This window comes from Argopecten irradians, chromosome 8 (genome assembly GCF_041381155.1).
Source record: "Argopecten irradians isolate NY chromosome 8, Ai_NY, whole genome shotgun sequence".
NCBI classification, from domain to species: Eukaryota; Metazoa; Mollusca; class Bivalvia; order Pectinida; family Pectinidae; genus Argopecten; species Argopecten irradians.
In genome coordinates this window covers 26,117,875-26,145,328 of record NC_091141.1, presented here as the reverse complement: position 1 = coordinate 26,145,328, position 27,454 = coordinate 26,117,875, and the positions used below count along the sequence as shown (strand labels likewise).

The 27,454-nt window shown below is 34.8% G+C and overlaps 2 protein-coding genes across 2 annotated transcripts in view; one reads left to right on the top strand and one right to left on the bottom strand.

Moving 5' to 3' along the window:
• The window catches only part of LOC138329989 (AP-2 complex subunit alpha-2-like), a 39,947-nt gene extending 21,464 nt beyond the window's left edge, over positions 1–18,483 (bottom strand). The window contains exons 1-17 of the mRNA XM_069277307.1: positions 18,376–18,483; positions 16,167–16,249; positions 14,467–14,535; positions 9,525–9,667; positions 9,021–9,214; positions 8,537–8,666; positions 7,873–7,974; positions 7,430–7,538; positions 6,499–6,721; positions 6,049–6,145; positions 5,556–5,693; positions 3,681–3,788; positions 3,127–3,201; positions 2,775–2,872; positions 2,125–2,254; positions 1,754–1,855; positions 1,004–1,189 (exon numbers count right to left, since the gene is read on the bottom strand). Of these exons, the coding sequence (XP_069133408.1) occupies positions 1,004–1,189; positions 1,754–1,855; positions 2,125–2,254; positions 2,775–2,872; positions 3,127–3,201; positions 3,681–3,788; positions 5,556–5,693; positions 6,049–6,145; positions 6,499–6,721; positions 7,430–7,538; positions 7,873–7,974; positions 8,537–8,666; positions 9,021–9,214; positions 9,525–9,667; positions 14,467–14,535; positions 16,167–16,230 (1,968 nt within the window). The 5' untranslated portion in view covers positions 16,231–16,249; positions 18,376–18,483. The remainder of the gene's footprint in view (positions 1–1,003; positions 1,190–1,753; positions 1,856–2,124; positions 2,255–2,774; positions 2,873–3,126; positions 3,202–3,680; positions 3,789–5,555; positions 5,694–6,048; positions 6,146–6,498; positions 6,722–7,429; positions 7,539–7,872; positions 7,975–8,536; positions 8,667–9,020; positions 9,215–9,524; positions 9,668–14,466; positions 14,536–16,166; positions 16,250–18,375) is intronic.
• Positions 18,484–18,663: 180 nt separating this feature from the next.
• LOC138329987 (doublecortin domain-containing protein 1-like) overlaps positions 18,664–27,454 on the top strand; it is a 33,021-nt gene continuing 24,230 nt past the window's right edge. The window contains exons 1-13 of the mRNA XM_069277305.1: positions 18,664–18,791; positions 20,256–20,440; positions 21,000–21,233; positions 21,908–22,002; positions 22,417–22,529; positions 23,049–23,211; positions 23,692–23,797; positions 23,974–24,073; positions 24,698–24,791; positions 25,121–25,287; positions 25,507–25,599; positions 26,028–26,117; positions 27,189–27,275. Coding sequence (XP_069133406.1) covers positions 20,262–20,440; positions 21,000–21,233; positions 21,908–22,002; positions 22,417–22,529; positions 23,049–23,211; positions 23,692–23,797; positions 23,974–24,073; positions 24,698–24,791; positions 25,121–25,287; positions 25,507–25,599; positions 26,028–26,117; positions 27,189–27,275 — 1,521 coding nt within the window. The 5' untranslated portion in view covers positions 18,664–18,791; positions 20,256–20,261. The remainder of the gene's footprint in view (positions 18,792–20,255; positions 20,441–20,999; positions 21,234–21,907; positions 22,003–22,416; positions 22,530–23,048; positions 23,212–23,691; positions 23,798–23,973; positions 24,074–24,697; positions 24,792–25,120; positions 25,288–25,506; positions 25,600–26,027; positions 26,118–27,188; positions 27,276–27,454) is intronic.

The following is a 27,454-nucleotide window of genomic DNA, read 5'->3' as shown; positions in this document are numbered from 1 at the left end:
ATCTCGGAGCTGGAGTAATATTATATTGTCGCTATCGTCTCCTCACCAGTTTACATTAATATTTGAGCTGGAGTAATAATTTATTGTCGCTATCGTCTCCTCACCATCTTACATTAATCTTCGGGCTGGAGTAATATTTTTTTTGTCACTATCGTCTCCTCACCAGTTTACATTAATATTTGAGCTGGAGTAATAATTTATTGTCGCTATCGTCTCCTCACCAGCTTACATTAATCTCAGAGCTGGAATTGTCACTATCGTCTACTCACCAGTTTACATTAATCTCAGAGCTGGAATTGTCGCTATCGTCTACTAACCAGCTTACATTAATCTCAGAGCTGGAGTAATATTTTATTGTCGTTATCGTCTCCTCACCAGCTTACATTAATCTACGAGCTGGAGTAATATTTTATTGTCACTATCGTCTACTCACCAGCTTCCATTAATCTCAGAGCTGGTGTAATACTTTTTTGTTGCTATCGTCTCCTCACCAGCTTACATTAATTTAGGAGCTGGTGTAATATGTTATTGTCGCTATCGTCTCCTCACCAGCTTACATTAATCTACGAGCTGGAGTAATATTTTATTGTCGCTATCGTCTCCTCACCAGCTTACATTAATCTCGGAGCTGGAGTAATATTTTATTGTCGCTATCGTCTCCTCACCAGCTTACATTAATCTCGGAGCTGGAATTGTCACTATCGTCTACTCACCAGTTTACGTTAATCTCAGAGCTGGAGTAATATTTTATTGTCGCTATCGTCTCTTCACCAGCTTACATTAATCTTGGAGCTGGAGTAATATTTTATTGTCGCTATCGTCTCCTCACCAGCTTACATTAATCTCGGAGCTGGAGTAATATTTTATTGTCGCTATCGTCTCCTCACCAGCTTACATTTATCTCGGAGCTGGAGTAATATTTTATTGTCTCTATCGTCTATTCACCAGCTTACATTAATCTCACAGCTGGAGTAATATTTTATTGTAACTATCGTCTACTCACAGGTGATGGTGTATCCTGGGTTGAGGCCGCTGGGGTATCCAAACTGTTACTCATGTGGGCTTGTGGAATCTTGTGCTCCTTCTGTTCTGTCCCCTCTGGTACCCCTGATGGCTTCTTCTTCTTCAGCTTGGCAAGTATGGAAGAATCTCGCTCGGGGAATGGAGGCATCTCCTCCAAAACTGTCGCCTAACAACAGTAACCATAGTAATACATCAGATTATTCATTAAACACCTTGTAAAGATCTGGACTGCTAAGTTCTGTCAACAGTAACTATCTTGAAGTTTTATACTGTAAAACTACAGATGCAACTATTTTCCTTGGTAGCTAATATATTGAAGAAAGATTGCTCAAACATGTCATGGATATAGTCCTTTAAATTTGTTTGGGACAAATCTGTTGTTCATGTAAAATCAGTTCTTGGCAAGTCACAAAGACAAGGGCAATGAATTTCAGGATCTCACTACCAGTTCCAGCTCAGTAATTTTACCACCAGGGTTGTTTTTTACCACCAGGGTTGTTGTAAGGATTCTGTTTTAGGTTTGATTTTGTTTCATTTTGTTTTGCATCTGATGAACATTCCTATGAACATGTCAGGCTTAGGAAATGAATAAAACAGGGAGTACCCAGAGAAAAATTATCAATCCACAGTCAGTATCTGACAAGCAACTTATATACGTTTTAAACTGGCAACCCAGAGGCGGAGGGCTTGTAGTGAAATGTTAGAATGCCTTAACTACACTGCTACTTACCAGAACATCAGTAGATGCCACTGTACTCAGCTGGAGATATTCTACTGCTCTTTGTTGAAGCTCGACCTCCGAGTTTCTAAGGTTGTTATTGGTACGAAGAACCTGCAAAAGGTTGACACCCACTTCAATTTGTTGATGTACACAGTTTCAGCAAAAAATTCTCCTTTCTTATTTTTTGTTACCATTAAATTTTCGATTCCAAGCTTTCCTCTGAATTTTTTTTTGCAATATGTAGGTTGAATCTTCTGTACACCCATGTTGATAGAGTTGTTATTGCCACATTTAAGATAATGTAATTAATAATCTAGAGAATTTAGTCAGCTGAAGTTTGATAAAAAGATGGAAATCAGACAATGATTGTTAGAACTTACATCTTGTATGCTGTTTTTAATCTCAGGAAACAGGTTAACGAACTTGATGTAGGTTGAGAGGAGAAGCCCGCGGGTACCAGGGCCACACAAATGGTACTTGGAGTGTAAAAGCTGGAACTGTACTATGGGACTGTAAAAGACGTTATCATAATCATAAATGATCAAATTCAGCAAACCCAGGAATGTTATTGTCTGTAATATCATTTCTTATATCTACAGATGAGCTGTGTATATGCCAAAGGTACAAATACTTCTAACAACTGCAAATTCATCCTTTTCTTTTATATGTACAAGTAAAGTAATCAAAAACTGTTAAGTCAAGTTGGTAATTTAATCAATTTGAGAAAACGATATTGGCTAATTAGCAATCGGCAAGCTTCCTGCTGACTTAATTAGATTTGGAATCATGAGCTGTTATGTTACTGATGTAAAATAGATCTATAACTGCTAACCAAATTCTCCATGAAAATGTCAATAAGATTTACTGACCTATAGATCTAGAATTGCTAGCAAATAAACTATGTAATTCTCTGAGATTTGACTTGCCCAGATTTAGAATCAGCCACAGTAAAGTTACTGAATTTTACAAAGGTCTCACAATCTAGAATCCCAACAATGACGTTTCCAAATTTGATGAGCACTTCACCTACCTAGATCTAGAATCGCCAGCGATTAAGTTACCAAATTCTCCTAAGATGTAACCGCCAACCTTTACCATATTTTCGTGACAGGCTGGGGCTTGTAACGCCTGAAAAAAGCAAATAGAAACATGTACTGAATAAAAGTAGCACCAACTACTCTCCAACTTTTCACACAGCACCTTATATATATATTCAATTGTCTGACAATGCTTTTGATTGTTCATAATATCCATGTTAAAATTGAACTTTAAAAATTCTTCAAAGTTTTGAATTCTCGGATAGCAATCTTTATTGTAAATAAAGTATATAATTCAGAATTAACTGAAATTTTAGTTAAAGAGAGTCATTGACGAGTTCCTACCTCAAACACGGTTTTAGCTGCATAGCCCTGAACGTCATCTCTGTTAATCACAATCTGTATGACTCGGTACCACACCTGGTTACAAAAACATTAACAAGTATATACAGGACACATTGATAAAGTCCTGTCCTCGTAGATGTCCAAATAAAACGAACCAATTGAAAACAGCGGTAGATCAATCACTGACAACAGTTCATATTCTTTATATCTTATGTGAAACAAAAAGGATATGTTTCACATGTTTTGCCTGAAATTGATCACAAGCAACAAAATATTTAATACAAACTAGAGTATTATGTAGTTAGAGTATTGTTTTAGTGTATTTATAGTATTATTTCAGTACATTTTTAACTTGGAATGTTGCTTCAGTGCACTCTGTGCATTGTTTTAGTGTACTTGAGTGTTAATTTAGTGTACTTGATATATTAAAATGATGTTTTAGTGTAGGAGCATTGATTCAGTAAACTTAAAGCATTTTCCTTAAGTGTTGTTATAATGATGTTTCTGTGTTGCAATGTTTGAGTGTATTTAGAGGATTATTTATGTATATTTACCTCTTCACTAACATAGTCGCCCGATATACGGATCAAGTTGAGGATGACATCCACATACCAAGTGTAATCCACTGCATACTTCTCTGCCAAAATGGCTACCTTCAGGACCTACAGGTAACAAAACACCTTGTTTTATGATTGATGACAGCATTAACTGGTCTGCTTAGCCATATCATAAATATTGTATAAGTCTTGCATGTAATATTTATGTAGTGATTATGACATCACAACCAATATTTGATGTCGCACGATTGTGTCAACAAACAGAAATGTACTGTAAACCGAACATAATCATTTTTTTGCGTAATACTTAAGAAATAATTGTGTCAATATATTTCCTTTATTTTGTTCGTTTTATTTTAATACAATCGGTTCGATCATAACAAAAACAACTCGTTTTGATACCTAGTAGATTTTTTCAGCTTTGAACATAATCATTACCTAATTACTGACTTCACATGGCCTGGAATTATCTGTGAACTATTATTTTCAGACAATGTCTGCGTGTAATATTTTTTTACAACACATTCTCGCTGGCAAGTCGTATGTAATGTTGCCGTGTAACCATTTTTGACGGATTAATCTTGGAACATGAAAGATCGATTTGGAGGCGTTTTCTCACAATATACAGCTTCAAAACTATTAAAATCACAATGCAGGTACACATATCAACTTTTAGTAACCTTTCTACCAAGAAATGGGACCATATTTTATTTATAAACACATCGAGAATACCCGGGTTACATCAGGCTATAATCTGACTGACTCTAATCGTAAAGAAGAAGAATGTAACTTTAAAGGCCTAATTTGAAATAGCTTAAGTACAGGCCATTTCTTAGTAATAAAACAATGCTAAATATCGACAATGAATAACGGAACACATTAAATAAAGCGACATCTTTTATTTTGCCTATCGTATCATCCGAGTTGTGGCTTCAAAATCACGCTTTACGAGTGATCTTTTCGTGCACATGGCGTTCGCGAACAAACATAATTTCAGTCTTTGATAGGCATAAACGGTCTTTAAAACTTCCATCCTTAAGTTGGCAACCATATTTGTACCTCAAATGTTACGACCGCTAGGTTATAAACCAAACAGTACTGTATAAACAATTCATAGCTTGGGCTTCAGTAATGGCTGCCATTTGCTTACAAAGGGAGTTAATTACCGGAAGTAGGTCAAAGGGACGCTACTACACACACACACTGTCCTCTGTACTCGAAAAGTCGATCTCAGCGACCGGTCGTTATACAACTTTGACGGGGCTAAAATGCCCGGTCGTTAGCCACATTAGACAGGTAGTCGTTATGCAGTGCCATTATATAGTAAAAACGCATGGGAAGTCTAAAAACCGGTCGTTATATACAGGCGGTCGTTATATACAGGCGGTCGTTATATACAGGCGGTCGTTGGAGCAGGTTTGACTGTATTGATTTTAAACAGGTTACCACAATGATGAATACATTCATGACAACTGCTTTACTAACAACACACAGAAAATACCATTAGTGCGATCATTTTTTAGCACAGCACAGAAAGCTCTGAAATTTAATTACCTCTTAAATATGTACATTTACAGTGACTATCATCTTACATGCTGTTTATATGCCCACATGTGAGAGTTTATAACACTGAACATCTACCAGGGTTAGCGATAATGAAAATCCTGCAAGAGAATCAATCCGTGTACGTTACTAACATATCATAGTGGACTTTATAGGGGAATCTTCTACATAACGACTAAATTATACAGGAATATTAACACAATTATATCCCGTTGTCCAAGTGAATCTTCCATACTTCAATAGACAGGTTTAAAGTGGTAGAGCCAGACAGATTTCCTACCAATGTCAACCAATATTGTCATTACATACCATTTCTTCTCTGATGGAGTAGTCAGCAGACTCGAGATAGTCCAACATTTCGCCAACAATCTCTTCGGCATTGGTGCGGTCACACATTGCATACAACAGGTCAACAGCGCGCTGTCGTACACTCACGTCACGTTCCGTCTGAAGAAGAAATAACCATAGATTAATATGTCTGAAGAAGAAATAACCATAGATTAATATAAGTATCTCTGACTTATTATACATATTATTATCAGCACCATATTCTAATGGTTTTGAAATTCAAATCACTGCAAAATTTTTAAAATGTATAGCTTTTAGCCCCATGTTTTCTATAAAAGACGTCATTGATTGGTTTAAATCTTGTACTCCTACTGTTATAATAAAAGGCAGTTCTGTAAATAAGTAAATATTTCATGTGAATATAGATCTTTTTCATAGAAACTGGTTATAAAGAAATAAAGTTATGTGAATGTTATTGAGTATAACCCATTCTTTTAAAAGATGTATGGAATACCTTGAGGGCCGTAACAACAGTCTCCTGATGTTTCTTCACTGCCTCGTGAGAGAATTCTGATGTAGCCAGCAAACACATGCTCTCCAAGGCAAGATATCTAAAATACAACATAGAAACTTGCATGTATTTAAACAAGACAGTTACGTGTATGTAATATAGCAAGATATCTATCAAATACTGAACACAGATTTCTTTGTATGTATTTTAACAAGAAATCTGCTTACAATATTGAATCCTGTATGTATTTCAACAAGATATCTATCAAATATGACATACAATTGTATGTACAAGATATATATCAAATACAGCACTGAAACTTGTATGTATTTTTTAAGTTATCTTTTATCATATAACTACGAAAACTCTGTATAACAATATGCAATTAAATTGGGTATTCTTGTTAATTCAAATTTATAATACCTTGACGACCAAAATGAAATGGGAGTGTACCTGAGGTTGGTTTCGCGGTGCTGGAGGAACTGGCCTAGCTGATTACAGGCCCTGACTAGGAGGTTCGGATCACTGTCCATATGGATGATGAGGTTGATGGCCTCAAACAACACAGCATTCTTGGCATTGGAGTGCTGTACTTTCTTAGACTTGGGAGGCTCCTGTGCCTTGTTTAAAATTGTCTCCAGACATTCGGTCAGCCTGGTACGTACTGCTGGGTCCTCTGCAATAAAATGGCATCAAATTAAACAAGACATATTACATGGTGGTAGGTCACCAAATGGCATCAAAATTAAGCAAGTCATACTGCAGGGTGCTAAGTCGCCGAATGGCATCAAAGTTAAACAAGTCATATTACATGGTGCTAGGTCATCAAATGGCATCAAAGTTTAACAAGTCATACAGTAGGGTGCCAGGACATCAAATGGCATTAAAGTTAAACAAGTCATACAGCAGGGTGCCAGGTCATCAAATGGCATCAAAGTTAAACAAGTCATATTACATGGTGCTAGGTCATCAAATGGCATCAAAGTTTAACAAGTCATACAGTAGGGTGCCAGGACATCAAATGGCATTAAAGTTAAACAAGTCATACAGCAGGGTGCCAGGTCATCAAATGGCATCAAAGTTAAACAAGTCATACTGTAGGGCGCTAGGTCATCAAATGGTATTAAAGTCAAACAAGCCATAAATACAGCTACTTTCATATTGTTGCGTTCTCTTATCATAATAAGGCATCATAAATACAACTGAATTTGTACTCTAGTTCCCTGTTGTCAAATTGCGTCAAAGTTCTATTTAGAGACACAGAAATTTTGGATCTGAAGTATCATATCACTGCTTCTATAATCTATTTTCATATAAATCTATCAATAATTCTGCTCGCTATTCTGTTGTCATTTTTACCTGTAAATAAGCTATGAGGATTTACCTGGGGGAGGATAGTTCTGTAACAGCCTGAGAAGCTTGACCGACAGCCAGGGAGCAGGAACAAAGTAATATGTATAGTCTTGTAGGTCAGTGTAAGAGGAGGTCACAATCTGAAATCAACATTTAATCAATGAGAGGTGAAATCATCAACATTTAAACAAAGTATTAAATGAAATCATCACTTTAATAGTCTTATTACTGTAATCCATTACATATATATCGTCAGTACAATGGCCTTATCGTGATTTACAATTATCTGACTTGCCACTATCAACAGTGCAGAACAATAAAGGCCTATCACATTATTTGACAATGACATGTAAAGTCCTTTGTTGGAACTTCAAATTAATCATAAGTTTTTTTTTATTTATACAAATCTTCCGACACTGTGTTTTTTCCTACAGGTTTACCAGATGATATCTGATAACAATAATAAGGACGTACTCTGCTCAGTCTGGAGACAGCCAGGGAAACACAACCTTTGTATTCGTCGGGATTCTTCTTCACCAAAGCTTCAATAAGACTGGCGGCCGAGGTCACCACTCCCTGTAATCACACAAGTCAAATTACTGGTAAGAGAGAATAATGAAAACGAAAATTATCAATTGTAATATTGATCAGTTAAGCAAAAGATCAGCAAACTTTTTATGCAAGCAAAGAAAGGAAGAAGATCTATCTGACTATCAAAAACCAGTGAATTACCTAAGAAAATTTTCTTAGTTTTCTTTGGTTAGTTAAACATGCTCTACCACTGACAAAAGGTATTTTTTAAGTATCAAAAATAGAAGCAGACAATTAATTACTTTTCTTCAGTTACAAAAGTTACTTATTTACACCATAACCACCATTGAAAAGTTTGAGCATCTAATTATTTTACTTTTTTAAAATATGAATAATAGTTAATTGCATCCCGAAAAAATTCTATGGCACTACATCCTGTAGTACTGATCATTGCACATGCACCAAAGGCAAAATAAATTATCTTAGATTATTTTTGTGTTAATTAGACATATATATGATTAAACACCAATTATTGTTCAAATGATGAATATAATTTATGCTCTATCGGCGATGAAGATTTCTGAAGATTTACAAAAGTTCTACAAACCATGTGTTGATCATTGAGTAAGTGAATGACCCGGGATGACCACTCGCCAATCTGTATAAACTCTGGGGATGTTCTCAAGAGCCTTAGAAGGGTTAGGGCAGCACTCTGCTTCACAGCATCAATCGTGTCCCTGCAAGTTAAAACACCAAAGAGTTATTTTTATCCTTGAGCCTTCCAATGCAAGAAGTGATGATTCAAATTCATCAAGGAAAGAGGATTCAAATTCATCAAGGAGTGATGATTCAAATTCATAAAGGAGCCATGATTCAAATTCATCATTCTACAAATTCTGACCTACTTTTTTCATCCCTTATTCAGATATAAACTCTAGATCTACTGACATCAAAATTAAAGTCAGTTCAGGTAAAAACAGCTTTTCCATGCAATATCTACTTTAGGCAATAAAACAGATCTCCATTATCTGACTGAGCTCGCGATCGGGTCTCCTTTACCAGACCTTATCCTTTTAGATATTCCTACTTACCCAGAAACAAGTAGACGTGGGATATCAGTGCCAAGACCCTCAGCCATCTCTCTACTACCAATGTTAGCTACACACTGGAGCGCCAAGGTCACATGAATTGGATTTCGGCTTCCAAGGTCGTTCTTTATGGACTGTATCACCAGCTTCATCAACTCATTGTTGGCACTGACCATTACAGAGATAAACAGGTAGCCCTGCACAAATATCAACAAAGTGATGGATTTCATTTGTCCTACATATAACATGAGCTAAATGTATCATGTGGCATGCAAAATTATCATCTAAAAAAAATTCAATAAATTGATTCTAGTACCAAAACCACTTAACTTATTGGCCTTTAGTAATTGAGAACAATGACAAATAAAATAATATTAATTATAGTTTGTTTTTCAAAGTAGTATTACAACCTCAGGGCAGACATCACTTGAAATGAATACAGAGAACATGCCAAACTTATGGATCTGTATCTCACTGTACTTAGAACTGAGGACAGGCCAAACTTACGATTTGTTTCTCAGTGTACTTGTTGGAGCTGAGGAGATTGACGGCCTCCATTTGTCCGAAGTCGATGTCATGTCCCAACAGGAAGATAAACAATAGTTTACATACATACTTCTTCTTTTGGTAGCCATCTAAGGTCTTATCTCCTGCAAAACAAAACATTTCAAAATATTAAAAACAATATTGGAAAGTTAACATGTTAAAACTATAATTTATTTTATGAGAAAATAATACTGATATTATGAGTAACAAATAGTTTATCGAGTTTTCCTAATTATTTTTGGAATGTAATAAACTTTTTAAGAGAAAATATTTCAACAAATTGCCTCCCCTTGCAGTAGGTATCAAAATTTCAATGCCGACACCTAAGTTGAATGATTCAGAAGTTACGGACTGACAACCAACCACTGTACTCTTTGTATTTATTTGAATATTTGATCTTTGATGTCAGTTTCAGTGATGTTATGGTTGTGCAATGCACATATCGACTTTAATTTGGGCTATATCTTCCAAATTCCTTCACCATATATCGGTACAGAAGTAATGACTTTAACAACAACAGAAAAAAAAATAGATAAAAGGAAACCGGTAGTGTTGATAGTATCATACAATATATCTTCTTTCAATTGAAGAGAAAAGATAGCTTTTCGGGATTTGCATTTTAGAGATCTCAAGTTATCTGCCCTTGCATAAATGCTGATTTTTGCAGAATGACTGTTTTTTTTTAGATTTTTGTTCATAAATAATTGATGTCACAATTGATACTTATATGTAAGGGCAGATAATTCTTTAGCATGCAAAGTTGGAATATGATAACTTAGGTAGCAGTGTACAGCAAGACCGAATGGCCATGGGTGAGATTTTTACTAAGCAGAAAGCCCCTGTTTTATTATATTAGTGTTTCCCACAGCCCCGGTTAGCATGGCGCCGCGCCGTGCCCTTTTTACCTGACGCCATGCCCCTATAACCTAACCCCCTGCCCTGGTTGTCCCCAGTACACTTTTACTAAACTACCTAAATACCAGGCAGTGGCTTGATAATTAAGTAAACAAAAGAGGTGTGACCACTCCCTGACCCCCTGACCAACACCCCAGTGGCCCTAATTAGCAGCCTTGGGCTATTTCCGCCTTGGCTTGTGGTGTCACTTTCAGGTCTGTGTATTACGTAAGCTGAAGTCAAGCAGCCGATCGGCAGCCTAGAAAACAATCAGCTGGCCTTTCAATAAGTTTTATGACTACTGCTAGTGAGCATTACTACAAAAACAAATACTGCTTACAACTGTAAATGATTTACTCACGTTTTGTTAATGTTTAATAGACCTATCCATATCTGATGGATGTCACAAGCTTTGCAATCATAATGGCCGCCATTTTGGGTGTATTGTAAAAGTAGATCCGGAGGTATTGAATTGAATTTCAGGATTTCAACTAATATTCACGCTTTTAAAAATGAAAACGGTATTATTTTTTTTAGAATTTCGATGTGAATTTATTTTTAGAAAAGATATATTAATAATAATAAAATTATTACTAGCAAAGTAATTAAAATAAATCAAATTAAAAAGAAGTCAACTTTTTTTCTCAATCAGATTATCAGATTAAATTAAAATATTTTGAAAAGACTGCTACTCTTACAATTATATGTATTTTCTTAATTTAGTGCTTGTAAATTTAGTACATTATTTTAATTAATTATCCATTATTATGAAACATGTTATCCTATTCAAATCAATACAGTATTTTTATTATTTCGATAAAGATATATATTAAAACAAGAGGCCCATGGGCCTTAACGGTCACCTGAGTTAGAATATATAATGAAACAAATTAAAGACATATAAACACTATATGCTGGTCCTTGAAGTTGGTCAGTGATTTATAAATTTCACTTTTTAGACTATGAAGAGTATTTGCTTCCATCAAACCTGTGAACTTAGAGGTATTTTTTGAAATTTTAATAATTTTGACCCTTTTTGGTCCTGCCCCTCTGGTCCCCCAAGGGGTCCTCGAGGACGGATATGAATGTTAAAATGCTATATCTTAGGCTAATAATTCTTATCAAGTTTGACTAATTTCCTACGAAAATTGGGCAATAATGTTCACAAATATGTTTTTCCTATATAAACTAAAGTAAACTTGACCCCTCCCCGGAGGGTAACGTGAGACCCCAAGGTCATATAATTCACAATTTTTATAAAACACCTTAAGACCTTTCCATCTATAATTATTTGATTCCACTATATCCAGAATTTTAGAAGATTTTTGAAGTTTTAGCCTATTTGACCCTTTTTTTGCCCCGCCCTCTGCCCCCAGGGGATCGGCCAGGACCAATGTGGATATGATATTAAAATGCTATCTCAGGCTAATAATTCTAACCAAGTTTGACTCATTTCCTATGAAAATTGAGCAAAAAATGCTCATTAATGTGTTTTTCATATATAAACTATAGTAAACTTGACCCCCTCCCCAAGGGGAAACGCGAGACCCTAGGGTCATAATAATTAACAAATTTTGTAAAGGACCTTAAGACCTTTCTATTTATGAAAAGTATTTGATTCTACCATTTCCAGAATTTCAGAAGAAGATTTTTGAAGTTTTAGCCTATTTGACCCTTTTTTAGCCCCACCCCTCTGCCCCCAGGGGGTCGGCCAGGACCAATGTGGATATGATATTAAAATGCTATCTCAGGCTAATAATTCTAACCAAGTTTGAGTCGTTCCCAATGAAAATTGAGCAAAACATGCTCATAAATGTGTTTTCCCTATATAAACTATAGTAAACTTGACCCCCTCCCCAGGGGGAAACGCGAGACCCCAGGGTCATATAATTCACAATTTTTGTAAAGGACCTTAAGACCTTTCTATTTAAGAAAAGTATTTGATTCTACCATTTCCAGAATTTCAGAAGAAGATTTTTGAAGTTTTAGCCTATTTGACCCCTTTTGACCCCACCCCTAAAGTCCCTGGGGGTCGGCCAGGACCAATGTGGATATGATATTAAAATTCTATCTCAGGCTAATAATTCTAACCAAGTTTGAGTCGTTCCCAATGAAAATTGGGCAAAACATGCTCATAAATGTGTTTTCCCTATATAAACTATAGTAAACTTGACCCCCTCCCCAGGGGGAAACGCGAGACCCCAGGGTCATATAATTCACAATTTTTGTAAAGGACCTTAAGACCTTTCTATTTAAGAAAAGTATTTGATTCTACCATTTCCAGAATTTCAGAAGAAGATTTTTGAAGTTTTAGCCTATTTGACCCCTTTTGACCCCGCCCCTAAAGTCCCTGGGGGTCAGTCATAGAAAATTTGTTAATAGGATTAAATGGCCATCTCATACTGATAATTCTGACAACATTTGACTCATTTCCTATTACAAATGACCAAATAATGCGCAAAAATGTGTTTTCCCAATATAAACTATAGTAAACTTAACCCCCTCCCCAGGGGGAAACTAGAAACCCCAGGGTCATATAATTCACAATTTTTGTAAAGGACCTTAAGACCTTTCTATCTATGAAGAGTATTTGATTCTACCACATCTGTGAGTAGAGAAGAAGATTTTTGAAATTTTACTCAATTTTACCCCTTTTGGCCCCTCCCACAGCCCCCTGGGGGGTGGGGACCATATAATTCACAATTTTGATTGGCCTTATGCCTAAGAAGCTTTGTGCAAAATTTCATTGAAATTGCTTCAGCAGTTTTGGAGAAGAAGACGAAAATGTAAATTGTTTACGGACATACGACGGACGACGGACGACGCACGACGGACGACGACGGACAAAAGGCGATTAGAATAGGTCACTTGAGACTTCGTCTCAGGTGACCTAATAAAGGTAGTTGGATTGAACTAAAGGAATACATTTTGCATTTTTCCCATTATTTAATTAATATAAATGAAATTTATATCTTTCATGTGAATCAATTATAGTCATGATCATATAATCGGCAGATTACAGTTTCCAAAATCATTTTGTTCACTCAGAATAATTAAATAGATGTCTTGATATTACTTAGCAACTCAGAGAGTTTAAAGCATTTAAATGAAATAAAGTTGAATCAGAATGAAATAAACAACAAGACAGTTTTAAAGATTTTCCCTTGTAATGGAAGTCGTCGATATAACCTTTGTGCCCCTCTAATGGTGATTTATCACGGTCAAAGTGCCCTTTTCAAAACCCAGCACCATGCCCTTTTTTTCCCTGTGGGAAACACTATATATGCGTAAAAAATTAAAAAATGTATATGTCCTAAAATTGGTGAATTAAATCTAGAGAATTATATGCAGGCTTCACATTTGCATAAAGAAATTCCCTAAAATGGGTTCGAGATTAATGGTTTAGGGGGTACCCGAATGTGCGTCTCAGATGGAAAAACTCAATACTGTAGCAGCAGAAAATGATAGCCGGGGTACGAGGTAAGATTGCTCAAAATTAAAGTTTAATGATATACCTATGTCGAAATAGGCTCAGTACCACTATCACGGCAGTGATGCTTGGTTTTAAACTGTGTTCAAGAAAAAAAAATTCTCCTAGAGGGGGTGTAATTTTGGGTTGAAAATCCAAATTTTTTGCATTTAAAAAAAAATAAAAAAATTTGGTTACTATGGTTTTTACAGGCTCACAAAACCACAAAAAGCAGACCTGTCCAAAAATGAACTCTGCATAACAATTGCAAATGTTGTGTAGATTAAAAATATATATACTTTTATATAGATGTTATTTAAGGTTAAAAAGCTGTGTGTACATAAATAAAGCCTGCACTTTATTTTGCTGAATTTTTCAAATCTACTGTACACTGCCACCTTAGTGTTGGTGAACCTTTTGTAAATTTTTTTAAAATACCTTAAATCCAGTGCAGTACTACATGAAATTCAAACAATGAGATTATCATATGAAAGAAATAATCAACTTTTGGAGAATGCATGCATTCACTGTTGAACTTACCTTTGAATTTAGATCTGATGTTTGCTAATTCTTTATTAATTCTTTTAATTTCTGCTTCCTTGCTTTTGCCTGAAAATTCCAGATCTATATTAATATCAATAAAAGTGACGTTTGATATGAATGAATATTTTACAATTAATTCCATTTACAAAATAGTTACTTAGATCACAATAAACTTTTTTATATATCTGATAAACAATATTTAGCTTTCTAAATCAGTTGTCTCCCTTATGATATAAATGCAGTTGTCTCCCTTTACAAGGTAAAAATATATGCCTCCAATACACATGATACATAGGGCTGAAACGATTAGTAATTTTTGTATTCGATTATTCGGTCACATGTAATCGATTACTTATCGATTAATCGTTTAAATTGAAGGCAACTATATTGTTTCACTACTGACTACTGAAAACGTCCGCCATGTTTTGTTATCAACTAATAATAACACCTACCGTATAATATGACAGAGGACATGCCTTATATAATATAAGCCTACCAACAAATAAGGATAGATTTATTGACAAAACAAACGTATTTTATCCCAAATAAGCTCTGAATTCCGTTCCTGTATTGTCTTCCGTAACATAGTTTAAATCAAGTCTGCTAACCCGCTGTTTTGACGTGACCTTCACACGTACGACTAATCAACCAAATCTGGATCACCACGGAGCAACATGACCAAATTTTCGTCAATGAACTTTTTTATTTCCGTGATCAAAAAAACAAAATAAATCAACAACTCTTATATTCAATTAGAATATGAACAAAAACATTCTTTTTATATGATAAACACATGCAATAGTAAAATCTAAATGTTCAAGATTACTGCTCCTTCCGCTCCCGAGCGTCCCGGCGGCGATTAGGCCTCCGTGACGTAACAACATGGAGTCGATCGCTAGTGAAAATTGGCGAACAGCGTGTTGCAAGCTTTCTCATGACATCCACTTTTTCATTGATTAATGACTTTAACTTCCACAGAGACGTAATTTAACAAGTATTTCTCACATCATATATGCTTTGTTGAGTTCAAAACATGTACAAAAAGAGATGAAACTCCAGTCGGAATGGCTTACTCAGAAATCCATGATCTGTCAACGTGTTTAGTCAGCTTACAATGCACTGGCTATGCATGTTACGATTAACGATTAATAAAATCTTTAATCGATTATCAGCAATTAGCTTCATTAATCTAATCGCCTCCGATTATTCGACTAATCGTTTCAGCCCTAATGATACATGTATAACCTACTTTAGAATTGTGATATGACCGGTCAATCTATCCAATTTTTCACAGCAGGCATCAATTTAGAGGGTCGGGGGCCTATTCATTTCTTTGATATTGGCCTTAAGAATGTTTCAACCAAAACAATTCAGCTTTTAAGCAGTGTTTTTTATCATTTGTTTTCTGTTAAAACAAATATTGATGGGTGGTGCATTAACAATTTTTAACTATTCACAGATTTTTTTCTTTGCATATCAAAGTTCTGCTGGGCAGTGGACTTCTCATGTGTACACTTATACATGATTAATTTGTTTCATCTCTGTGGTGAGATAAATATAAATCTAAATATAAATAGCCTTATTAAATTTTACCAATATGATCATGATTTAAATCTTCCATTACACTCTTAATTAGTATATTAGATTAGAGTTGTTGATGTAAGATCTGGTTTTAATTAGATAGTCCTTTTACTTACAGTTTCTGATGTCCGATATAAACACAGCCAGACCGCGCATGCCATCTCCTTTGACAGCCGGCATGGTGAAGCTTTATACACTCCTATCAATCAAACAATCACATCAAAATTAGTTCTAGATCTTATTTCCATATACTTTACTTTTATTTGCAGAGATCTAGAGAGTAAGGTCAGAAAGATAAAATATTAAATAAGTAAATAACTAAAATGAATTTACACTGTCCACAGTACACTTTACATGATGAACAGGCCTAGGCCTTAGTGTAAAAGAAATAGAATAATTTCTATTTATACAGTACTAGGCTCATATTAGAACGAATAATCATACCCTGCCTCCACTCCGGTTCCCGGCAGGGTATGAATTCCACCCCGTTGCCGCTAGTGTTGCAAGCCCCGATGTGATCCACATCGGGCACTTTGAGACTGATAAAAATATATTTTTCGGGTATTATCCTTATGTAACTGTATTGTTCTGACAACTATGATCAATATTCAATTCACAAACCTTTCGATTATAATCTTTCATCAACTATTAGTGGTAAAATCCAAGGCAAACACAACACATGTATAATTCTGTTCAAATACGCCGCCATGTTTGATTTACCGCAAACCGTGACGAAATGAAACACTCAACAGGTAAAATATGTTTAAAAGTTTTAAAAAGCCAACAAACTAAGAATAAATATGGTGAAAATGAACAAATGTAAGTATTATTAAGAATTAAGCAAAAAAGAATTTTTAAAGTTCATGTTAAAAACTTTGTAACATTTATTTCTTTCGTAGTGAAAATTTGTAGGTCATTCCATATAAGGTACTAGGTGCCATATTTGGAGCGCGAGACTTTCTAACGAGAAGCATCATGGCGGCCAAGTGAGCCGTGTCGGAGATGTGAGCCATTCAAAAGTGCTTCAAAACATAATTTAGACATGGAGGTGGGTAAATAAATAATCATTTTATGTTAAAAATGTTTGATATTGTTGAATTTAATTAAAAAATTACATGACACACATGAAATGCAACATTTTCACTGCTGGATGTTTTGCAACACTACGGGCAATGGGACGGAATCGTAGCTCTGACGACGACCATCTGTCAGAAATCTTCCGTCCGTCGTTCAGAGCTACGTCATCGCAGCTAGGCTCATATGTATATATAATCATAATAATTACCCTAGTCATTGCAACACATTTTACTTAATTCTTGATATTCCATGGGTTACTATCTTTGTCATTATATCCCTGACACAATGATAATATTAGTAATCTCTGGATATTAATATTGAGAATGATTTTACTTGAACACTGTATCTGCTGACCAGTAATGATAAAATAAATTTCGAAATGCCACTGGTATAGATATGTAAATGACAGAAAATGAAACCCCCTTTTTTTAACTTTTTGAATGTCTCTTTATAGATTGAATTGATATCCAACATAATCAATAAATCTAATGCATTAATCAATGCAATAAAACACAATATTAAAAGACCTTTTAAAGTCTATTGTACATGTATATGTACAGTCACTGATTAAATTTTAAAATCATGTTGCATGTTGATGTTATGATCTGTACAATTGCAACTGTACATATCAGCTAACCAGTTTTATTCTTCTCTATAACTTTAACAGACTAACGGGTACCCGTTATAAGTGATAACTGTTCCGGAATACTATCCTGCATAAATTGCTCGGTCACTTTAATATTCACACTTTCACTCCTCAATACTCTGTTTTCTAGCACCTTCGTACTTCTACTTGTTACACATTTTATGCACATCTGCAATCATACTTCCAAACTAATAGCATCATCCGATTATTATAGTCAAAACGACACACCCCACAATACTGGCGAATACGAATTTGTGGGAGGGTCACTTTATATTTAATCAGATTCTATTCCCGGATGATCTAAAGTATTAAACATAATTATTTACGCACAACAAATATACACAAAACACATATTTAAGCACTTCACAAGATCAAAGTGTAAGCACATAAACGGAACGCAAAACATGAAAGCAAGTAATAATGATACAGACATATATGAATCATTGGCCCTATATGTAGCTAGTGTAGTGTCAATATTGGATTCCACCCCCTGTCTCCAAATAAACCGGTCCGTGTATATCGGAGACCAAAGAATCGATACGAGATGATTTTGACACGAGGACTGAGAGATATAGAAACAGGGCAATATTTGTTGCACCAACCTTAAGTCCACTGTCCTAAAATACTTTCCACGATCACCACGAATATCCGTGATTCGAGCTAGGTAGGTGGATCATCAGTAAAAATGGCCGCCATAAGTCAATGACAATCAAAACGAGGTCAAAGTTTACACCCACATATTAAACGCCATAAAATACACCAGTTTTATTATGAATTGATATAAGAAAATAAGATTATATTTTTACCCTTACCAATGGAGATAATTGAACGAAATATATTATTTGATATTTACCGCGCACCTGCGACATGACGTCATCACCAAGGTGATCGGAGTAAATATTTCAATATGGAGGCATACTGATGCTCTTAGCTTATAATGTAACAATAATAAATAGACTGAGGAATTTAAGAAACGCTTAGCTGAGAATAGAAGGATATATCTACCTACAACACACTCGTAAGTACTTTTGTCATATCTCATATTCACACTGAAACATTTCTATGAACAATGAGAAGATGCAAATCAGACAATATATTGCAAGCAGGTGCCCGTTTTGGTTGAAGCCCGGGCCACATATACGATGCGGCATCTAAATATGTTGACATCGAGATGGTATGCCCATTGGTGACAACCCATGAAATTAGTTTGTTCTTATCGGTAGAACAATAGCTAATGAATAAATGTCGCAGTACATGTAAATTAATCACAGGATCTTGACGTTCTGACAATATAATTGTGATAATGCAAAATATATTTATTTTTACTGTTGGTGTTCATATTGGTATAGCTCTATTAACATTATAGTAGTTTGTAACAATTACGAAACAAGTTATGGTAATTTATATTGATCAACCTTCTTGTTCTGGATAGAAGGGTATATGATCTGGTTTAATATGTTGGAGGAAACCAGAGTATTCGAGGAAAAAACAAAGCCCAATCGGATTGACAGGTGACACAAAACCTAATTCACAGTGCAGACAAACATAGAGTCATATATATATATACTGACTGTCTTAGGGAAAGGCAAGTGATTAACCACTTACCACTGGACCATCTATATCACTCAAGGCTGTCTGGACGTTTTTAAGATTCTGTGGTAGTGTAAGATACTGTTACATTGTTTGTAAAGACATATTAGGGATTTTGTATGTCTCATCACTTCAACATCAACTGAAAGCTTTAAGACTTGTGGTGATATGTACATGAACTGTAGATGTATATGATATTTCAACCCTTTACATCTAAATGTATCTATGGGATATAACGACCACTTTCATCATGAAGATCCCTTGCACGCTTACATCCAGGTCATCAAAAATTATTTGTATAAGACAAGTTGTATAACTTGTTTCCCAATCATTGTAAAATCTTAATCAATTAAGTTCATTTACATATATTATGCAGTTAAGATTTGTTATGGACATTGCCCAAAATATACTTTCTAAAAATATCTAAATCCATCTTAATGCTCAATCGTTCCAGATATGGAGAATATTTTTCAACACAAAATTTCTCTTCAACCTTTTTAACCATGAAAATGAATACCTACACATTTTTCATATTATGCAGTACTATGAAATGATTGTTACTGTATCTTCCAGAGTATAAGTCGTAACTTTTTTATCTGAAAATCTGAAGTGCGACCTTTACACCAGTAAGACTTATATGTGCATGAAAAGTAAATTTTGAAGGGAAATATAAAGGAAACAATGAGCATAGATATATATTAGGCTAATCAGTAACCATGGATATTCATACTCATAAAATAACTTCAAAAAAACGTCAAATCACAAAAAAAATAGAAATCTTCCCACTACAGGGATCCCCCAGTCTAACACTGACAGAAAGTTGTAAATCCTAGGAGTAAATCTGTGGTACTTATCAATCTGAAACTTAAAACTATGTTTATATGTTCTATAGATTGCTATGCCTCACCGCCGGCATGAGCACGGTGATTCTGGGCGGCCACGCCTGCCAGCCCAGACGACATCAAACTTATTGTACACGAAGGCAAACACCGACATGGTGAGCTATGAGGACCTTCTCATTGCTCAGTACCTAGAGGAGTTGAGGAAAGCTAAAGGAGAGATGAAGAAAACCAGAGAGTAAGTTTAGATTGATCTTAACATCATATTTTAAAACATTCAGAGATATCCAAGGATGTTCGAACTATAGGAAGTGGAGAAAAGCTGAAGTATCCAGGACCCAGTTTCATGAACATTCCTTACTTTAAAGAATTCCTTAACTTAAAATGTTCCATTAGGAAGCATTACAGAAGTTCAGGAAAAAATCTTAAATCAAAAAAATTTAAAAAAAAAAAAGCAAAAAAAACACTTGCATGCAGTCAGTATAAGACAACTACCCTACATGGGTTTTGAAGTTGTGACCCAGAGGTGAAGGGCTAATGGTACCATGTAAGAGCACCTTATCCACTTAGCCACAGTACCTCCACTCCAGAGAGAGAACATCACAGAATTATAACTATTAGATATATATTTTTTATTGATTTAGATCAATTCTGCATACATTGCTAGTATTGTAGAGATAGCCTCTGTTTTTTTCAAAGAATACTTGGTAAGCGCTAACCCCACATTATTTTGTTTACATATTTGCTAAATATGGTAAATAAAAACAGCTGTAAGCAGAAGATATTCTATTGTGCAGCGTTCCCACATCCCCATATGTTCAGAAGTTGCCTCACTCCGATTATGGGTACATATCCAAAAGACGCCCAGCATCTGCAGCATCCAGCAGCCGACCTCCTTCTGGTCACCATTCCCACAAACCTAAAATTGACGCCAAGTTTATCGCTGACCCAACACTCTGGGATCCAGCCACTCCTCGATCATCTGTGCACAGAAAAGGTCGCCCAGAAAGTGCTCCTGTCAGACAAAGAAGGTAATATACCTGGTTTATACAATGTATCTACATTTGTTATTTTTGTATCATCTGGTGATTGTATTTCAAAATTATGCATTAGTAAGGCATTGGGGAAAACTTTTCTATATATGGCATTACAACCAAGTAAATTTTCACTGATCAATTTTGTGTGTCAGGAATTTTGAAATTTAGACAAAAAATGAAAGAAAAAAAATGATAATGAATGATTTATATGATTTCAATTACTTATTATTTTGCTGCCTAATTTTTTGCAACCTTAATGATATTTTGCAAAATCATAAAAAATCCAAGTGAAAATTATGGTAATTCTGCATGGATCTTTTGTTACAAAAGTCACCTGAGAAATTGTCACCAATATAACACAGTTCTTGACTGACTACATTGATGTCTGTATTTTTAAATCATGTGTCAAATTTTGAGCTAACAATGTTACAGGTATTTACCGTATTCGACCCAATAAGCGCCCGTGTCCCTATAAGCCCCTTCCCCCATTTTGAAGCCTCAATTTCAATTGACCAGGCATAAATAAGGACAAAAACCACAAAAAATTTGTAAAGATTTGCAATAACTTCGTCTCATTGGCACCTTTTCATTTTTTTAAACGCCCTGGGCGCTTATTGGGTCGAAAACAGTATTTAAATATTTAAAAAAAAAATATTTTCACTTATTAGTGGAAGGAGTCGTCCGTTGTCTGGAACTTCCAGTATTGGCTGGCTATACGGTCGTCGTGGATACTCTGCTATGAGACCGATATCTGCTTTTTCTGGTGAGTATAATATTCACTGTATATGACCAACAACCACCTATTTTCTATAAGCCCCCCTACACTTGATCAAGGGCTGAAGTTAATTTGAATTTGTGTCTTTATCAAATGCAGATTGAAAATATAAATACCATATATAAAAAGATATAAACTTTTTGTACTCTTTCATTTTTTTCTAATTAATTTTTGTCTTTAATTGCTTAAAAAAAATTTGAAACACAGACCTTGAGCTCTTATTGGGTGTAGTATGATAAAAGAAATGAAAAATATACTTCTGGACTTGTCATCAACAGAAAGACCAAATCCGAAAAAAGAATAGCCTGCTTAATTGACATTCTTTCTTGATTTCATACTAATGTTATATATATTGATGAATCTGGATATTATCTAGTCATGTTGTCAACTTTCTTATTTAAGGACGTCGTATAAAATCACAGTACAAGAAACAGCCGACTACCATAAGAGTTACGGCATTTAAAAATGGTAGTCGAGAAAACTTCGTCCGAGTGGCTGCACCTACTGTTAAAATTGTGAGTTTTAAGTTCATTTACCATACCAGCCTGATTGTGTGGTATCCATTAGATCTATAACTGTTAATTAATTTACTTGTATGCATGTAAAACACATTGCTCATTGTCTCAAAATTGAGGGAAGAGGAGCATTGTTAAACTTCAAATTAGTGAAATATAATTTGGTCAGGACAAACAAAAACCTTCAAACTAGATATGATCTTTGAATAATATCTAATGAGTTGAAGTTTATGTAATTCTTTTGTTTGCCATCCAATTCAGAACCAATATCTTTACTCAAGTCTTTACTTTTTGTTCTTTTGTTATGTTTTATAAAATATCTAACTACCTTTTTTGTGTTAAATTGCTAGTAAAACTTACTATAGGTAAAAAGATAATCGATATTGTTTATTGGTGTTAATTTGAAGAAAAAAACAACAGTCTCATTGAATTGATTATGCAGTGTATATAAAATTCTCAAAACTTTTAATTTGTAATGTAATAGACATTCTAGAATTTCGCATTATAATGTTTATCCAGTTCTTGGAGATGTGTACAGACAAACTTGGACTTCCGTTTGCTGCTCGGCGTATTTTCCTAGAGGATGGTATCGAGGTGTCGGATCCACAAGATATTCCATTGGATGGGGAGGTTTTTGTATCAACTGGTGAAAATTACAAGGACCCTTATAAAAACATCAAAAGTAAGAAAGTCAGTTAACATAAAGAGATTCTGATATTTTGGTAAAAAAGGATATAACTCAATATTTTGTGATAAGCTTTTGAATGAAAATTAAGATGATATTAAAAAGGATATAACTCAATATTTTGTGATAAGCTTTTGAATGAAAATTAAGATGATATATGGACTTATTACCAGGTATTAATTCAATATGATGGAATATAACTTAAGTATTCTGTATTTGCATATTGGGGAGTTATCTCGCTTGTAGGTATCAATTATGTCGTCATTACTTTGTGAACACAAAATAGGTAATTTCTCTGAAAAATATGGCGTTAAGTTCACAAATACATGATGCAACAATCAATACCTACATGCAAGGGCAGATAATACTGTAAAGATTGTTGATTTTTATTTTAACCAAAAAATAATTCTGTAAGTTGATTTAATGAAATTAAGTGTAATTTGATTTGCTGATAACATTGTTTTCTTTGTTGTTTAGGAAATATGATCATCAGCCAAGGAGCCAAGTGGACATTGTCAGGAGTCCTGATTCCAGAGGACGGACATATCAGGACAAAAACCTCAAAGATGTCCAAACGAATGAAGTATGGAACATGTTCTACCAAGCCAAATGATTGATTGTCATATTAGTAATTGTCTGAATAAGTTAAATTTTGTTTAATATTTACAAAGAATTGTATAGTGTAACTGAACCTACTTATGAACAACTGGTATCCTAATTTGGTTTACTTTGTAAATTCATCACATCTGTGTATTTCAGAGCCTTAACAGAGAAAAGGCGTATCCGGATAATCGTGTATAGGAACGGTATGTCCACAGAACCAGTGGAGGTGGTTGCAGACCTGACAAAACTGGATGATGTATGTGTTACCTCATGCCCCACAAGTATTACCGTTAACCCCTGGAAACTTAAGGACAATTTTTTTCCTTGAGGGGGAATGTAACCCTGGTGAATACTAGCTGCAATATACCCCTCGACTAGAGAGAACTTATCTTTGGCTCAATTGGTTGAGTGTCAAACTAGTAACCCAGAGGTCCCGAGTTTGAATTCTGGCAGAGGCCATGATTATTTTTATATTACCGGTAAATCATGTGCTATGTTACATTTGAGGTGGTTAACTCATTACTATTCATAAAATATTCCTGACGTGAACTATTGGGCTAGCATTAATTTTTATAATGAAAAGTTTTTCCATATGTAATAAATGTGATATCTTGTTATGTACCTTTCTCTCTCCTTTCTTTTGGACATGAGTCAAAGTAGTGATTAAAGAAATTATATCAAAGGTGTCTTACGATTAACATGGGGTCCCTACAAACGTATATCTGTAGGATATGAATTACTTTTAAGGAGTAAATATGGGACAAGAAAGTTATCCAAACCGTGTAGATAAAATATATTGTCATATTTTCAAAGCAGTCTGCCTCTACTACAATGACAATCATAGATATGTGATGGTTGTATTGTTATATTATATTTGTAGTTCCTTGTGGCCTGTACTGGGAAACTAGACCTGAGAAGCCATGCTAAGATCGTTTACGATTGGGAAGGCAACGAGATCACCCACCTTACACAGAGTAAGAATTCACTTTACAATAACCCTAAGGTCATGCAGAGGTCAGAAAAACCCTAAATCAGAGGTCAGAAAACATTAAGGGTCACTTTGTGACTTCTTGATGTCAGAATTTATTAATTTTATCAAATTTGCCTGTGTATCTCAAAATGTTGGTAACTTAATTGGTTATGTAACTTAATATTAAAAGCTCTCTTGATTTGTGAGTAAATAAAAATTACAGCACATATAAAGTTAAAAAAGAAAATGGTAAGAAACAGACATACAGTGTATATCTCTATTCACTTCTATCACATGAAAAGTAAATCTTACATTTTGACCATCTGTCCACAGCTCCTGTCCTAGATGACTGCCTACAGCCCGGTGGAACCGCCATATTAGGTCCTGTCTGGATTTCCGTCGGCGAGTCATTCAGCGCCACCGCTACATTACATTACATACGCAGCATCAAGCAGGTCCTCACTGATCGCCTTAAAGATGCTGAGCGATACAAGACAGAGGTATGGGACAGAAAATTTCATTCTATTTCTCATTGGTCTAGTTTCATCAACTTAAGGATATTTTTTAGATTAAAATTTCCTTTGGAAAGCATTGCATAAATTCTTCACAAAATAATTGTATAATGTACCATAATTGCAAATTTTCACCTAACTTCAAACCTCTGACAAATGATGTCATACACTGAGGAGATATTCATACTTGTACCATTGATGTTCCAGATAAACTACGCTATGCAGGGACAGAAGGAGACCATTTCTATTACGGCCATTTTGTCCATGAGTGAAGAGGAGCTGTACACTACATATGAACTGGTATGTATATATGTCTGGTTGCTATTTTTAAAGGAAATATGTCAGATTCTATGGTGCAGAAGTCAAATAGTTCTATCTTTGTCTCTTGTTATGTTTAAGTAGTTAAGACACCCATCATGCTAGCTACCGCAAGACTTCTCTTGAGCATGAGATGGAAATATATGACAGAACATAATCAGATACCTAGTGTGTTTTTCCTCCATGTACTGCAGCTTTTCTTGCAACTAAGCACCCTAAGATTCATTTGCAATGACCCTTTTGGTTTAAAGGAAAACTAAACAAGCTTTTCCAAATTAAAATCTTACATCAACTTTTGATAATGACTGTATTGCATAAACTTTCTGAAGTCCTTGATCGACGTTTTGACCATTATTTCTGCTGACCTTCTGAACCTGTTTGAGCATTTGTGTATTCTGTGTGTTTGACAGGCAGAGAAAGAGATAGCACAGCTAAAAGCTACCCTATCCAATCTCAAGTCCAAGATCACAGCCATCGAAGAGGTCAAGATCAAGGAGGAGGTAAAACTTAGATACATGATACTGTAACCATATACTGTATAACCAGTTATTTTTGTGGGTTAAAATATTTGTGATTTGATCTAGAAAAGAAAAAACAACGAAATTTTAGTAATTCTAAATTTTCGCGATCAGGCTTTAAGGTTATTTCTGATTCTACAGATTCCTATTTTTTGCTGATCAAAATTTTCATGATCATAGCAATGTCCCGCGAAGTTACAAAAATATGATCCCTACTAAAATAACTGGCTATATGCTATATTGCAGTAGTAATCTTATCTTAGTGGTGATATTATTTTAGTGGCAGTATTATTAGTAGTGATCTTTCTTAATGGTAACCATATTGTAGCAGTTAATTCATTTTTGCAATAAATTTACCAGTAATTTAGTACAATGCAGTAATCTTATTTGAGATAATTTCTAATTTTGTGGTAATCTTGTTTTAGTTTCAGGAAATTGCTAGTTTATTTTTTAGCAGCTATCTTATTTGAAGAGATTTCTTAAAGATGCTCCACCGCTGACAGATGGTATTTTTTAACTATCAAAAACAGGAGCAGACGATTTAGTATTTTTCTTCAGTTACAAAAGTTACTTACTTTACACCATTACCACCATTCAAAAGTTTGAGCTTCTAATTTTACTTCAAGTTAAAAATTTAGAAAATAATTAATTGCATCCCGAAAAAATTTCGTGCCACGATATCCTATATGGAATGAAGTACTGATTGCGCATGCACCTATGGCAAAATAAATTATTTTAGATAATTTTTTGTGTTAATTGGACTTATATATACACGATTAAACACCAATTACTGTTCAAATAATGAACATCTTTTATGCTCTGTGGGCGGTGTAGCATCTTTAATAGGTATTTTAGAATTTCTTTTATTTTCACTTAGTGATAATTGTAATTGTGGTTGAGTTAAATCATGCAATAACGATTATCAAAACACTACTGTTGTCTATTTTTTATGGTAGTTCAGATTTATCATTGCCATATATAAGAACAACATTTAACTGCTTTTGTACAAATTTTATAAAAATTGTTATACCAGTATCACACATCTTGTTGTAGACGGAGGGAGCTAACTACCGTATGAGTCATATCCAGGAGTTCTCTTTCGACCACAAACTGGTGGGCAGGAAAGGATTAAGACTAAAGGTCAGTACTTCTCTGTTTATCCTAAAATCAGCTGTTGTAATTGTGGTATCAGATTTGTGAAGCGCTCAATATCAATTAACAGCTAATTATATGAATTAACTGATTAACACGAGGAGATAATTAATGACAGATCCGGTAAAATAAGGGCAGTTCTGTATGGGTTTCAAAATTAGTGATGG